The following is a 15,888-nucleotide window of genomic DNA, read 5'->3' as shown; positions in this document are numbered from 1 at the left end:
TCAATCTTATGCTATACCATAATTAAAAATTAAATAATGGTTTTTCTATTTGTGCTATTTCAGATTATGTTATAAAATGTTTTTTTTTAAGATAGGAACGTGATATCAACAATTTGTAATCTGTAACATAACCTCAAACCTCAAAAATGTCAAACAGAACAGTATGTCAAAACATAATGTCAGCAGACCGAAACTCGAAAGTTAACGGCGGTTGTAATTTTGTATAAATAATTATTGAGTTTTTAAATAGACATAATACAGTAACGGCAATTTTAATCAAAGAATTCACAATCCAACGCTTAAAATGCCGATAGACGTGCAAGGTACATTCGTTTCTCAAAAGATTAACAAGATACGATGGATACCGGAGGAATATGTTGAAACGAAGCACTTCTTTACCGGGAGTTGGGACGACGATGATAACTCGGTAAAAGTTTGGACGTTTGAGAGTCCACATGAAGACGAGGATGTGGAGTACCCTCGTCAGCTCTCAGAGTATAAAGTGGACGGTGACGTGACAGAAATACAGTTTACTGAGAAGAATACCATCGCAGTTGCGACGTCTGACGGTAACGTGAGATTACTAGAAGTCAGCGCTTATGATAGGCAGGCGCCGCTTAGGGAAGTGTACTCGTGGGAAAAATTACATAAATATGGGTATGTGTTTTTGTATTTTAGAAATAGCAAGCGATGATACACTCTATCTAATTGTAAGTTCCGTCTGCCGCCCATGAACATGTATAATCAATAGAGCACATGTGTTACTACACTTGAGAACTGAACCGGAATGTCTCATATAAGTGCAAATTAACACTTAACACTTTGTATTGACAAGTTTACTTTAGATTATAAGATATTGTTAGGAACGAGACAACTTTTAAAAAATAGGAGCCAACAAACAATATTTTTGACATAGCTTTTACAGCTTTTTACAATGAAGACTACCATTCCCAGCTCTCTTTCATTCATCAGCCTTCGAAAGTCCAGTTCCGGACATAGGCCTCTCCTAATCTGTGCCACTCAACCAATCTTAAGCTGTCCTCCAGTCATCAGTCCACCTGGTCTCCCCTAGCTTACAATGAAGGTGGCAAAACCCTTTGTGGTTTGACTCCGGCGGCACCACAGCCACACCTATTTCTGCCTTGTAATAGCAACATTACATGTTGCTGTGTTTTGGTTTGAAGGGTATGTTAAGGAAGACATACTTTTCCGAGGCTTTCCATCTTAGCCGCCTGGGATAGAGGTGCATCTGTGGCTGACCTCAGGTAGAAATATCTAATCCTATCTGGGATTGATTACAGATATCCATGGGTGAGAGTAGCCACTTACCAACGGTGGACAGCATGGTTGTCTACTTCTCCCATATTATAATACAAATTTCACCAAGTAAAAAAAACTGTTTATTTTATGTCTTTATTTTGTATTCATTGTAGAGAGGACCAATGTTCGTGCACATCTGTAGCCACAATGGAGACAGACATTGCCACTATTGGTGAGGATGGTAACATCAACATCCTGAATGGAAGGCGAGGAGACATCACACGAACCATCACCGATGCTGACAGCTGTTCCTTGCATGCTGTCTGTTTCATCAAGCTGAATGAGGTAAGTTTTAATGTATTACAGTTTAATCAACAAGTTTAAAAATGTGGAAAATAGAGATAAAGGTCCTAAAAACATGAGAGATAGCTCCTTTGATTCAAAATAATGTACAGAAAAATGTATCTCAAGGATTGTTCAGCACATAAATTTTGTTTTTATAAAATATATGTGGTAGATTAATGAGACCGTATAGAAAATCCAACAATTATGTGTTTTTTTTTAAACATTCCATGTCCAAATCACTCTCTTGTATAATTTACAGAATGTCGCTTAGTCATTGTCATATGTAAATATGTGTTACTTTGATACACCCTGCAGACCAAATGGCATGACAGATTATAACATAATATGCTGTGTTGTTGGATTTGTCTGAATTGCGGGAGAGACAAAGTTTGCATTTTTAAACAGTAAAGTTGTTTATTATTATAAATCTTTAGTTTACCTTCTGTTGTTCATATTTTGAAAATAGTGTTTATGTTTATACTACAAAATTTTAGTATTGACTACTTTTCTTACATTAGATGAGAGCTTTTTAACTAATAAGTTTATTTGCTCTAAATTTCAGATTATAACAGGCAATATCCGTGGTCACATGAAGATTTGGGACATCAGATCACAGAATAACAAACCATCTGCCTCCTTCCTGCTAGCTGGTGATGAATTAGCAGCAACTTGCATTGTACACCACCCAACACAACCATTCATAGTACTCGCAGGCAGCGAATCAGGGTCTCTAGCTCTATGGGACTTACGTATGAATCAGTTCCCAATATCGTTACTAAATGCCCACGCAGCCGGTGTAACGGAAATGCAGTTTCATCCAGAGAATCCCAACAAATTACTGACTAGTTCGGTTTCTGGCGAAGTTTGGGATTGGAACATGGAGTCGTTAACGAAGAAGAGTCAGGATAACTGGATGCCACTGGAAGATAAGAACCCAATGGCCGTGAACTCCCTCATGCCAGCGTTGCACAAGGCCATTAATACTATACATTGTGATAAAGGAAGAATACTGTGTGGGGCTGATAACGAAGCAGTGTATTTAATTAAGAACTTAAAATATTAATAAATAAATTTCTTTAAGTATAGCAAAAATCGTCATAAGCCATTGATAATAAAGTTAAATCTGTTATTTAAAATAAAGTGAAAGTGAAGTGAAGGGAAAATAAAGTTTTGAGCTGGGATCTCAACATTGATAAACTTGTAATTTGTGTAAGTTATTGCAATATCTCTCAATGGCTTTATGACTACAGTTTTGAGTATAAATATAATAATAATATTGCATTTGTGTTTGTTGTTGAAAGATCAAGTGGGCATTATTACCTCATTTGCATGTAACATGTATATTTTTTAATAACCATGAATTAATGTTTCACATATTTATTGGGTATTCATGCTCAAATGTATGGGATGATAGTTCACGACAGTATTGTTTGTATTATAAAACTGTGTCTATTTTGTAATTCAAGTGTAATGCCATGTTTAATTACACGTAAATGCGTTTTTTCTGTAATAAAATGTACGGAACAATTTTTCTACATGAAAATAAAAAATAAAAGTCACATTTAAATAATACACATTTATTTTTAAATTGTGGAAGTAAAATACACTTACGAAGTAATATTATTATACATTATTTTATCAATAATACACCAAGTCAGTCTTTGCTTGCCCTAGTCGATTGGTAGGATACTAAGAAATAGCGGTATTTACATATTAAAAGTATTTAAGGTAATTTTTATTTGTGAGGTTAAGTAAAATATCATATACAGTCCCAAGATTTACTATGTGGTATACTTTGTCAACTTCAAGTTATATTGCATTTATACAAAAAAAAATCACCAATATTGAATTTTGTCGCAATGTGTACTTACTCAATACAATTGACAAAAAATATACATAATATTAATAATAAACATGCAATAACATGATCAAATAATTTATTATTGTTAATAGTATTGTATTCAGTATCTAATATTACGAGAATTTACTACAAGGACGTCACTTCACACATTAGAAGTTGTTTCTTCTCACAAGTTGACAAAATTTACCAAACAATAATACCTTGGAACTGTGACCTACCCAATGTTTCTAAGGCACCATTACAACAACCATAAAAGTACAAATTTCTGCCAAATGGTAACTAATCCGACCAAATCTAATGGCACCACACACTACAAATTGGAAAAATAAAATTCAAACAAATTGGAACATTCAATCATATGGCTCAGCCTCCACGCAAACTGGAATAGTATCAAAATATCACTACTTGATGAATATACAGATATAACGTGGTAAATATTTGGCATCATATTCACATTTCTATACCACACTAAATGCGTTAACTAACCATTAACACAGAGTATATTATATGCATATCAATTAAAAATTAAATATCAACCGTATCACTCATGAATAATGTTGTTCAGGAATAAAATATTAAGCACAGCACAACTTGACTGAAGAACGTACATTCGCTAACTATACGCGCCAAACTTTAAGGCCGCTTAACTGTAATATAAGCAAAATATTTACACTTTTCTCCGGCTAATATCATTCTTGCCACACAGGCAGCCTAACCAGCATGCGTGATAATTAGTGCATAATTCAAACACGCTACAGTTTCCACATCTTGCGTGTGTGTAGCGTACATAAGCTGCAAAATATCTATGACACGCACGCACGTGGTATTAAACAGTACCGCATGCGGGCTAAACCTGCGTGATAAGAAACACATTTTAAGCGGCCATAAAGTTTCGCGTCCTAACTGTATATAATACTTATTGGAGCACCATGTTGTCACCGTTCCGTCCACACACATGCAACAGAAGCACTAAGTAGACACTACTGTACAGGCCATCGGTCTCAGGAGTGGTGGTTGCGCCGGTGCGGCGAGGGCTTCCTCTGGGAGGCCGCGAGGAGGGACGCGGGGACCACCCACAGCTGGTCGCACCAGCGCATCAGGGCCTCGGTCACGTGGCAGCTGTTCGCGGCCGTCGCGAGCTGCGTTTCCAAGCTGTCTGATGCTTTGATCAACAGACTGAAAAAGATAAAAGTATTGTCAAGAAATGCATTATGTTGAATATATTCATTTATTGTTATTAACTTACAGTTATTAATAATGTATTAATATAACTGAAGTAAGACGGTTGATGGATGAGATTCAGATCTTGCTTAAGGCGGCATTTTTGGGGTTGGCAATTCTTATAAGTTACATTTTATTCAGAAGCGGAACACCTTGTGTTTTTCCCATTCAATTTTTGGACGGCAAAACGAACTTTTCCATCAATCATGATGCTCGAGAGTCCCGATTGAGTTTTAGAATTACTCTAATTTCAAGTTCATTCTCACTATCTACTCTCAGAGTGCAACAGCTTTCGCTTTAGGAATGTAAAAGGCATAGGTATTATTATAAGGTATTGTCTAAGCCCCATAACTTGAGGTCCTACAGGAAAGGTGCAAAAACACGTCTTACTCAAAGCCAGTTACGCATGCGTGTCCATAGGCGTCTGTGATTGCTTTCCTTAGGTAACCCGTCTACTTTATCGTTTGGTATAAGTAAATATAAAAAAACACTACTATAGTAGGTTAGTGGTATACCTAGGCGGGAAGAGCGCAGGCGCGATGATCATAGCGACGTTGTGCTCGGACATCTTGTTGGCGTCGCGGTGCGCCACGATCTCGCGCACCAGCCGCAGCAGCTCCCGCAGCGTGGCGCGCTGCTCCGCCGCCAGCAGCAGCACCAGCAGGTTCAGAGCGCGGCCCTGAGCGGCGCCCGTCAACGCTGCAGATAACATGCTTATTAGTGATATGTCAATTTAATTTTGAGGAGCAGCGCCCGTCAATGTTGGAATTAAAACGCTTATTAGTGATTGTATATGGGTCAATTTAATTGTGACTGCTAAATTCGTCGTCATTGACAGTCGTTATTGACATTGGTAGGTATTTGATGCAAAAGTTGAGATATTAAAATGAAATATTTCATCAAGACTCTGGGTCTTGATGAGAAGAAAGTTTCGAATAAAATAGAAAATAAATTAATTAACTATTTTTTACAAAATCAGACAAATTTAATTAAAGAACGCCTAGTAAAATTGTAGTTCTAAAATTTTATGTATCTCAGACCTAAGAAACGCCTCATATGGACTTCAATGAGATCATTCGTTATATAATTACTTTGCGTAATCATAACACAATAAACAGGCGGACCGTTGATTCGAATTTGACTCAAACTACCAGCATGACTCGAAATTGACTACGCTATCTCTTCAAGTTCATTCAATTCACCTCCATTGCCGCGCGCATTTTGCCCTGAGTATCATTCATTGCCGCCCCCAGCGGGCAGTACCCTCCCCGCCCCGGCACTCACCGTACGTGTGGTAGAACAGCCGCATGAGCTCCACCGTGAGCGGCGGCTGGGGCAGCGCGCGCAGCAGCCGCTTGAACACGGCGGCGGCGTCGTGCGCGCCCGCCCGCCCCAGCGCCGCCTCCACCGCCGCGCGCCCGCTGCGCCCCGCGTACCACTGCCGCTCCACCAGCTGGCAGAGTGCTTCCACCTGGAACGATATTACGTGATAAATGTTGCTACTCGATAAATTGAGACGGCTCTTGCGCTTGGGACGCTATCTCCAGGTTTCCATCATCCGATGCCAGAAAGATTTATTGCCGGGAAGGAAGTTGAATCTGCCGTCCCTTATAGGAATAGGTCGGTGAACATAAGTCGCATTTAAGGTGAGGGCAGTTTGCAATCCTAGGTATAATAAAATAAGTAGCCCAAAAAAGTCTAATTGTCTCACTTGTAATTTTGCCGCCCCCATAAAATACCGTCCAAAAGCGCAACTTAACCTTTAAAGGTTTCCAGTCCACGTTATATGTTACGAAATCTGTAATTCGTAAAAAAAATTGCCCCCCAAAAAGTACCACCCTAAGCAGCAATCCCTAACTATAATGAAATAATTAGCCCAAAAAACTCTAATTGTCTAACTTGTAATTTTGCCGCCCCCTTAAAATACCGTCCAAAGGCGCAACAAACTTTTAAAGGTTTCCAAACCACATTCGTACCACCATAGGTACGAAATTTGTAATTCGTAAAAAAATGCCGCCCCCCAAAAAGTACCTCCCGAAGCAATCTACCCCCTTCTTCATCAGCACGGTATATTTTAAAAACAAAACACATCCACATCCAACTACTCACAAACAAATGTACAATCCTCACCTTGTGTTTATTCCCGGGCACGCGCAGCAGGCCCTCGTCCTGCGTGCGCGCGCGCAGGGCGGCGGCCAGCGCGCGCAGCACGGACGGCACGGAGCTCCACGTCTCCTCCCACAGGATCATGTCCTTGCGCAGCAGCGTCTCCAGCGACACGCCGAACACTGAGCCCTCTGGAAACCATCACGTTTATGTTAAAACTAGCTGACCCAGCAAACGTTGTGTTGCCATATAAATAAAAAATATGTTAATGGTGAACAACCGTAATCACTTATGGGCATGAAAAATAGATAGTAGCCGATTCTCAGACCTACTAAATATGTGAGTACGGTAATTAACATTGTGACACGAGAATTTTTTATATAAGATTACGTTTGGGGGCCCGTGTAAAGTAATTGTACTGGAGTTATTATTGATAAGTTGTTTTGTTCGACCGGGGAGACATATCCCCACACCTTTTAAATATGCACCAATATTGCACGGTCACTGCGAAACATCCACGATCCACGCAACTGGGTCGAAATATCGGCAAAAGAAATTTAAAAAACCGCGTATCGTTACATACTAAAATGTCTGAATTTCGCGATAATACTAGTATAAAATCACACCCCACTCCCATTTCTATCGTGAACAAGTCATTACGTTTCATTCAAACGGTGTGGCTGACTAACTTAGATATATGATGATCATCTTAATTCTTATACCTAAGTGACAAGACAACTATAGTCGACTTCAGGTAAAACCCCCGTTCAAAGTGATCTCGCTAACAGATGCGGCAGTGACCATTTAAAATCAAGAGAATTACATGCTCGTTTAATACTTAAATATTATAAAAAAAATTCTTTTGTCCGTAATCATTTGAGAAATTTTTGTAAACAATTACCACTTCTATCCAAAAAAATAGTGCATTCACGGCCAACTAGGGTTTCACAAAGAAAGTGCAATCAAAAAGCGATTAACGTCGTTCAAGGTTACGATTGCTACGAGCAAGTCTGGATTGAATATCATAAACTTTCGCGATAATTTTGATTGATAGCAGCAACAAACTACATGTGATCTTTAGAAACACATCATAGGTACTGCTTAAAATGTTTACTAAAAAGAGTTTTTATTTTTTCCTCGCTTTTATGTACCTACGTAGTATGAGATTGAAATAGCAACCTAGCATGCCGTACGTCTGGTGGTAAATAATGATTGCCGCCCCTGGACATCTGTAACCAATTCCATAAAGGTAGATACTCCATAGAGGAGTCCTACACAAAGCCGATCACAAATACGATGCCAGTTATTAGTAGCAAACTGTTGTCTGGACAATAGCAGGACAAGTCGCACCACAACAAGATGAACGGATGACCTAAAGAAGACTACGGATAACCACTGGATTCAGACATCTTAGCCGGTGGGAGTGGCCCAGTTTTAAGGAGTCCTATATTCAGCAATATACTATCGCTGATATTAAAAACGTAAAGCTGATACTAAGTAAATTCTCTCACCTTCCTTCCGTTTCTTCTTAGGCGGTTTCCGTTTGTGGAAAGGCAGCGAGTAGCGGTCGAAGAGCGCGGTGAGCTCCAGCCACAGCAGCGGCTGCAGCTTCTTCAGCTGCGGCTCGGACAGGCTCTCGATGTCCACCGAGCTACCCTCTTCGGGCCACTCCTAGGAACGAACCAGCATTATTAATACTAGTTGCCAAAAGTTGCTTATAAAACAATTTCTTCGCTGATGATACCGTTAAGAAGATTAGAGGCTTATTGAAGAAGATTATACATAGACGGTTTTGGAATCCGCCAATGACAGTTTGGCCATTTATGCAAGATATTGTTACATACGAGTAGAAATAATTTAAGGAAGAAAGTCAATAAAAATGTAAGTTCAGTGATTTATCAATATTTCAATTTAGAAAAGTTGGACGTTAAACTAAATGTGCCTTGTAAGCGAATATATAGTTTTTTTGGCGATATGTTGGCCCTTGGCACATACCTCCTGTGCCCTCAGGGTAAAGACGGTAGATCTCACCTCTTCATTATCCAGCATTTGCCTGTCGAGATTGAATTTGTGTTCGAAGCTGAGCGGCTGCTGCGCGGCCGCGGCGCTCTTGGCGCGCGATACTGCCGCATGTTTGTTTCTGTTATACAAAAATCATCATAAAATTCCTGGAAATTTCGAACTGCCAATTGATGTTAGCTAAAGTAAGTTTTAAAGAGTATGTTTAAAAGACTCGCTAAGATTAATGGTCACAAATTGTAAAGGAAAATTTAGATATAGAGATGTATGCTTTAAAAGCTTATTAAAAACATTAAATAAGTTAAACTGGTAAATAAACGGATAATTGCATATTATATTAAATTTAAATTGGCATAAGTTTCTGTATTTTACTAATTTAATATTTTTTCTAAATTTGTTTACTTCTTTTATTTTATTTTTTATCTCTATAAATTACGTAGGCCTTTACGTTATAGTCTTTCGTAATGATCATTAAAATTAACATCGATTAAGAGCCTGGTTGTAAAATAAACAAATTTTATGACTTACATAAAAGGGTCGTTGTCCTTCAGAATGGATCCATTGATGCGCTCCTTGCCTATCCGCGGGCCCTGCACCGTACCGTATCTTTGGTAGCCGAGCAGCTCAATACCTTCTGCAAGTACAAAATAAAAATATATGTTACTTTTCTTATTCCACAAGTAACAAACGAGCTTACAGTCCATGTGATGGTAAATGCTTAACACCGTTCTTGCACGCCTAGATAGGATTAGATTACTTAGTGTAGTCGACTACAGGCGCATTACTACTCCATAGGGTAGCATTATTAGTCACATTATTAAATTAGAATGACTTGTACATATCTCTCTCTTACCACACCCTTCACATGAAAGCGCCACTGCGCATAATAGTTCTATTTTCTATTAGGCATAAAAATCTGTAATGGTGGGGCTTCCGGAGTCGAAGATTTGACCACTTTAGTCGTCGAGGCCTTCGAGCTACATCAAGTAACATCGACTATCCAGTTACAAATACACCTTCTCTGTTGTCAAGGTAAGAACATAGAAAATGTATCACGAGGTTTGACACGAAGTATCATCTTCAACTATCGAAATAAACTTTCCTACAAGCTAATGTTCCTCACCTGTGTTCGAAGCAATGTCCGCCCAGTGCAGATCATTGGGCTTGAACAGCTCGTGCACGGGTCGTGGGGGGGAGTGTTGCGAGTGCTGCGAGTGCGGCGAGGGCGGGGAGCGCGGCGCGGGCGGGGAGAGGCGCGCGCGGCCCGGCGCCGACGGCGTGCGGGCCAGCGGCGCGTGCGCACCCGCCGGGGGGAAGCTGTCGCTGGAAGGATAGCGCTGTTAGCTGGCGTGGAGTGGCTGGTGGATGTGTAATCCACTTTATGTTGACTGATGTCTAGTTATTAACGCCCGACATTAAACTCTAATTAAAAAATCTTAACAATAGACAGTAAACACAGAGACCATACAGAATACAGAAATTCATATACAAGAATCCAATCCAGTCCATAGGGACACATTTCACTAAATTTATTGATACTCTTATTTTTTTTCTTATAGCACTTATAGCAGTCTGTACTGTTAGTTTTTCCAAAATATTAACACTTTAATTCAATTTAAATTTAGTAGGTAATGAAATTGATCATTATAGGTACATTACTTCTAATGAGGTCTCAATTGGTATGCCCCATGTAATGTTTTAAATTAAAATTCTTTATATCAAAATAACGCAGCATTACACCGTTTCGTTAGAACCACAAATTGTTGTGCATTTTTTGTTCTATAGTATGCCAAATTTCCAGAGTAGATTTCCGTAGAAGTTCAACTATCTGATTTCTTGACCTAATACTAACTAAATCATCCAACATTTCCAAGAGGTCTTTAAAAATACTACAAGTTCCCCTTACACAAAGTCAGGTGGCGTGGCGCTGTCCGCCCATTCCGTGGGCGGGCTGCCGGAGCCGCCGCTCGGCACCGAGTCCAGCGAGTCGGGGGTCGCGCTGCGCGACCGCGGCTCGCTGCCGCTGGAGTTCTGCAGACAAGATAAACTGTTAGAGTAACTGCATGAATGTAGCCTATTGTTCTTATCCTTATAAGAGACCAGTAGATTCCTATTAACTGTTAGAGTAACCGCGTGACTGTGACCTGTTCTGTGTTATTCTCGTTCTTATGGGTAACAGACCAGTAGTTACCTATACTGGGTTGGTGTGTCTAAAAGACTTAAGAAGTGTAGATACTGTTCCGTGTCACTAAAATTATACCTAATAATTTCACTTATTATATAAAATAAATGGTCATAAAGGTGTAAAAAGCAAATGATTTGATTTACATAATTCAATATGGACATACAGGCTCTGGCAGATATAAAAAATTTGAGACTCTCATCACGGTAGGCAATATGTTGCTAAACTGACTGTAAGTACCTAAAGAAACCCACAATTTCCCTTTCATCATGGAAACATAACCTTAGCGTTTCACAATTCACACTCACTCACTTTTTTCGCTATAAACTCCAGACTCGATTGTCTCACAAATTTCACAACACGAGAAAGTAAATCCAACATTTCCACAGCTGACTTCTGATCTGTTGTAAAACAGCGTTGAATAATACTAAACTGGCGTAAACAGAAACACTAAGCCAAGAACCGACACACACATAAGATAATTGTTTCTTTAACGAGCAAGTTTCGTTAGCGTTTTTGTCGAACGAATAGAAAGCCGACGTCATCATCATCAGCGATCCGGCGTGAGACGACGGGTGCTTGAGTATGTATGTTGTAATCAACATGCTTGGAAGATAACGTAAAAATTACAATGTTTCATAAAAAAAAAATTGAATTATTTTTCGTAACTTGTCAATATCAAGTTGTATCTTTACAAATCAAAACAAAGTAGAACAAAATATGCGTTTTATTTCTTTTTAATAATCGAATTTATACGGATCGTTGATCGATAACTGAGATTGATAAGATGACATTTCTTTGTTTGTTTATAGTCACAATTAGAGCAATGATATATCTATAAATAGATTAACGTCCGTAATTAATAGTCAATCTATCAAATGTTTGGTTACCAAAGATTATGACAGTTTGTAGTGCTTATTAATAAAGGGTATAAATAGTACGTACTCTTGATGTAATTTTTTTTATTCTAAAAAACATAACTGTTCATTATAGCCATTTAAAGATTTTTTGTCCGTCCTGCCGGCGATTAAAATTTACTTTTTCACCAGTTTTAATTAAATCTAAATACGTTGTGCTTACAAACAGATGAACTAATATATTTAACATTATTCTATAGGTACGTTGAAAACAAAACCGGTTTCACACGAAGACATTCAATTTTATGTCGAAATGTTTTCTTATCACTGCTATCCAATGCTATATGTGCTCCTTGTTCGAAAAACACAACTAAACAGCATTATGCACTCTACGTCCTACAAATAATGTTGTTTTCTTACAAAATACATTGCAACCTTGAACGTGTGACTAATTGTATTGAAGAGAGAATAGAATATTAAACAACTTATTTAATTCGAAGAAACTCTTACCAATCCTGAAAACGTGTCATGCACGTGCGTATCAGGGCCGACCCTACCACTACTACCATATGCGCCTCGATGAGAAATAGAATAAAAAAAAAACAAATAATTGTGATTTCTTATTAACACTTTCTACACTCACACTACACTAGGACTCCCTGTGTTGTGGGTGCCATGAACACACACATAGACAAATACACAAACACCCAGACTCAGAAACAGAAATCGAAATTAATCCTTTAGATATATGTCTGGCCGGGGATCGAACCCGGGATCCTTTGCGCGTCAGACCGGTATGGTGACCGCAGCGCCACGCGGATTCATTCATTACTCTAGTCATTCTATACTTTGCTTGCGATGCAATTTTAAATGGGCAGAAATTTTCAATTTTCGGGCTTTACGGTAAAACAAGTTGTCAAGGGATTGTAATTTGCGGCGGCATTGATCAATAGATATAATAAACCCTATCAGGTACAAACGGGGAGGAAGCACCGCATATAATAAACATAATCCCATGCAACGAGTTTCATGCGATGTTATCGTAATATCAGGCGGAAACGAGCATGCTACCAATCCGGTAGGCATGTGTGTCAGTAAAGCTACAGGTCCGACCGCCTGTCCACTATGTAGATGAGTTGCCTTGCGAACGAACATTGATATCTTTATCCCGATAAATAGATAGGGGAGATCGCTATAATGAATGATGGGGAGGAAATCGATATTGTACAACTATTCGCTATTAATATTGAAAAGCAGCTGGTCAAAACGTGAAGCATCGATGCAATTCACGCATTCGCTAAAACGCGAATCGCTGATGCTAAAAGAGGTCTAGGGCCGTCAAAGGATGACAAGCACCTTTATTTCCTTAATGGATTATATTATAACCTGATCCATTCCAATTTGGTTAATTACAAATACAACTTGGCGGCATTTACGAGCACCATTAGATGAAATTAAAATAAAAATGAAAAAATAGTGCAATAAACACAAGAGGAAGGAACACCATAGTTTTATCTTGAAAGTAGCCCCGAGCAGTCACAACTACATAGTATTACAACGCAATCCCTACACGGTATTATCATAACATCAGGTGTTGCGGAAGCATGCTGTGCTAGCCCGGTAGGCATGTGTGTCAGTAAAGCTACAGGTACAACTTGTCCACTAAGCAGATAAGCTGCCTTACGAATGAGTATTGACATCTTTATCCCGTTTTAAAATAGTGGATTTAGATAGAATCAATGAAGTGATCGATAGTTTGATTATTCGTAATCGGTGGAATGTATGGCCAAGGGAAGGGGGCCAAAAGTATAGCGTGACAAGAAAGGCAGGTTTATGGATTTCTGTGAAGATTTCTCAATGAAATGCTTAATCTTGTAACATAAGTTTGTCATTAATAAACTTATGTTACAAGATTCGCACAAAATGGTTTACTCCGTCATATTATTTTCTAATGTATATAAACTCTAACTAAATAGCCTGGTAGGCGTCAGCCTGGTCTCATCTCATTCTGTGAGCAGATTGTGCCCGATAGTGGGACACAAAATAATCATATAAAAAGTGTGCTTTAAGAAATTCACTAGTTCATACCTAATATTGAATGTGTTACAAGAACACATCGTAATATGAGTTACAGTTCTAATATCTTACAACATACGGGATGAACATCCGTAGTACCGTAATCTCGTTATAATAACAACATAATCACAAATATACCTTTACTGTATAAGGTTTTTCTATAAAACAAGTTTTCCCGCGCGACAGCGTGCATCGGACCCGTGGCTTATTTAGATTTTACGCAGAAACCCTAAATAATTTTGAAATAATTAGGCTGTGTTACTTCCTGTAAAGTCTTTTATATTTTCCTAATCGCATCCGAGTTAGTTAAATAGTTTACAAGAGAAGCTGGTACTTAAAGCCTCGATATAAATCATAGGTATATTTTAATTCGTAACTTTGATATAAATAAAATATCATTGAATAAATCGAGCATAAACATGAATTTTGTATATTTTTTGATTATTATAAAAGAAACCTGACTGCTCAAAGATATAGCCTATGTCACATCCACACATTTAGAGGATTTTTTTTTAATTCAACGAGCCCTCATTTGTTAAAGTCCGTCAAGCCGTTTGCAATACTTTTAATTTTTCAAATACAGACAGACACTCCAACTTTATTTCCTCGTATAGCTTGTTTACCTAGACACTAGTAAGTGAGTAGCGGAAATCAACCGTTTGAGAATCCGGTGTGGCCGCATGTGTGCCAGGCGAGCGCGACGTCTGCGCACTCGCTATCCAACTGGTTTCGCTAAACTGTCTAATAGACACGAACATTTCAATTAAAGCTGATAGAACCTTCTGTGATTCGATTCCAGCGGCACCACCGCCACACCACTTCTGCCCAACAATAGCAGTGTTAAGCGCTGCTGTGTTGTGCTTTGAAGGTGTGTAAGGGAAACATATTTTTCCGAGGCGTTCCAGCTTAGTTTTCAGAAATAGCAACGCATCTGTAGCCGACTTCAGATAAGAATCTAATCTTATCTAGGGTTGCTTACAGATGTCCATCGGTAGCAGTAGCCACTTACGATCAGGTGGACTGCTTGCTCGTCTGCTACTCCTATATTATAAAAAAATCCTGTGTCCGTTTATTCCGAGTCCGTTTATTTACCATCCGTTTAAATGATGATTAATTTCTAATATAAACGTGAATACGAAGTATCGGTCCATGTACAGTGTAAAAAAACTTTAATAATTTACCCTGACTTTCCTAATTTAACCATTTCCATTATTATTTGTCGTGTGAAACACAAATAATATTTCTTAATTATAGCAGCATGAGTCAATTGGGTCAATTGCAATTCGATAATAATTTCATAATAATACAGAGCTAGTGCTTCGCCCCTGATTCTACCCGACAAACCGACTGCACACTGAAGATATTAAAAATCATTTTCCGATCTGTCAACTATTGTTATGAACATTAAAATTATTAACAAGTAAAATTATTTATTCAATGAATATTAAGTTAAATTATTACTAACTGTATAATACTTCCGAGTTGTAAATGTACTCATATCATTTCATCATCAACCCATTATTATCACCACTGCTGGGCATGGGTACTCCTCTCAGAATTAGAAGGATTAGGCCATAGTCCATCGCACTGGCCAAGTGCGTATTGGTAGACTTTTGATATTCAATCAATCCGTTGCGTTTACGCACCCCTAATTTCAGTGAACCGATTGTCTCCCTTATCCCGAATTTTAAAGACAGACAGACAGACATCTACAGTTCCTTATATGTACAACAATGAAACTGCAGACAAAAGTTAAGATTTCGATTGCCTTGATGAAGTTACGCACGATCGCGTGCGCCCATTATAATCCACACGCCGCGCGCCACTGCCGGTGCCGCAGATTTGACAACGATTAGAAATACCAACGCACTACATAGGTATTTTTTCATTGTTTGCATGTGAAGAAAATCTCTTAGCGTTCCCGTAGGTGAACGATAAAGTTTTGCCGTTACCAAGACGCG

General features: G+C 38.7%; 2 protein-coding genes across 4 annotated transcripts in view; one reads left to right on the top strand and one right to left on the bottom strand.

The window, feature by feature from the left end:
* The first annotated feature begins 162 nt into the window (after positions 1-162).
* Positions 163-3,179, top strand: Nup43 (nucleoporin 43). The gene is made up of 3 exons (XM_073091759.1): positions 163-657; positions 1,434-1,605; positions 2,168-3,179. Exons 1-3 carry the CDS (start codon positions 305-307, stop codon positions 2,666-2,668), a joined length of 1,026 nt encoding a protein of 341 aa, XP_072947860.1. The 5' UTR covers positions 163-304; the 3' UTR covers positions 2,669-3,179.
* conu (Rho GTPase-activating protein conundrum) overlaps positions 3,167-15,888 on the bottom strand; it is an 81,434-nt gene continuing 68,712 nt past the window's right edge. For all 3 annotated transcript variants that reach the window (XM_073091664.1, XM_073091672.1, XM_073091680.1), the window contains 9 exons: positions 10,719-10,843; positions 9,936-10,135; positions 9,341-9,446; positions 8,825-8,933; positions 8,305-8,464; positions 6,818-6,984; positions 5,972-6,158; positions 5,203-5,386; positions 3,167-4,642 (listed from right to left, as the gene is read on the bottom strand). In XM_073091664.1, coding sequence (XP_072947765.1) covers positions 4,468-4,642; positions 5,203-5,386; positions 5,972-6,158; positions 6,818-6,984; positions 8,305-8,464; positions 8,825-8,933; positions 9,341-9,446; positions 9,936-10,135; positions 10,719-10,843 — 1,413 coding nt within the window. In that variant the 3' untranslated portion in view covers positions 3,167-4,467. The remainder of the gene's footprint in view (positions 4,643-5,202; positions 5,387-5,971; positions 6,159-6,817; positions 6,985-8,304; positions 8,465-8,824; positions 8,934-9,340; positions 9,447-9,935; positions 10,136-10,718; positions 10,844-15,888) is intronic.

Source organism: Epargyreus clarus, unplaced genomic scaffold (assembly GCF_041222505.1).
Source record: "Epargyreus clarus isolate Ecla_fem2 unplaced genomic scaffold, WU_Ecla_fem_2.2 ptg000003l, whole genome shotgun sequence".
NCBI lineage: Eukaryota > Metazoa > Arthropoda > Insecta > Lepidoptera > Hesperiidae > Epargyreus > Epargyreus clarus.
Note: the sequence above shows the minus strand (reverse complement) of the source record. Positions and strands in the feature narration are given on the sequence as shown.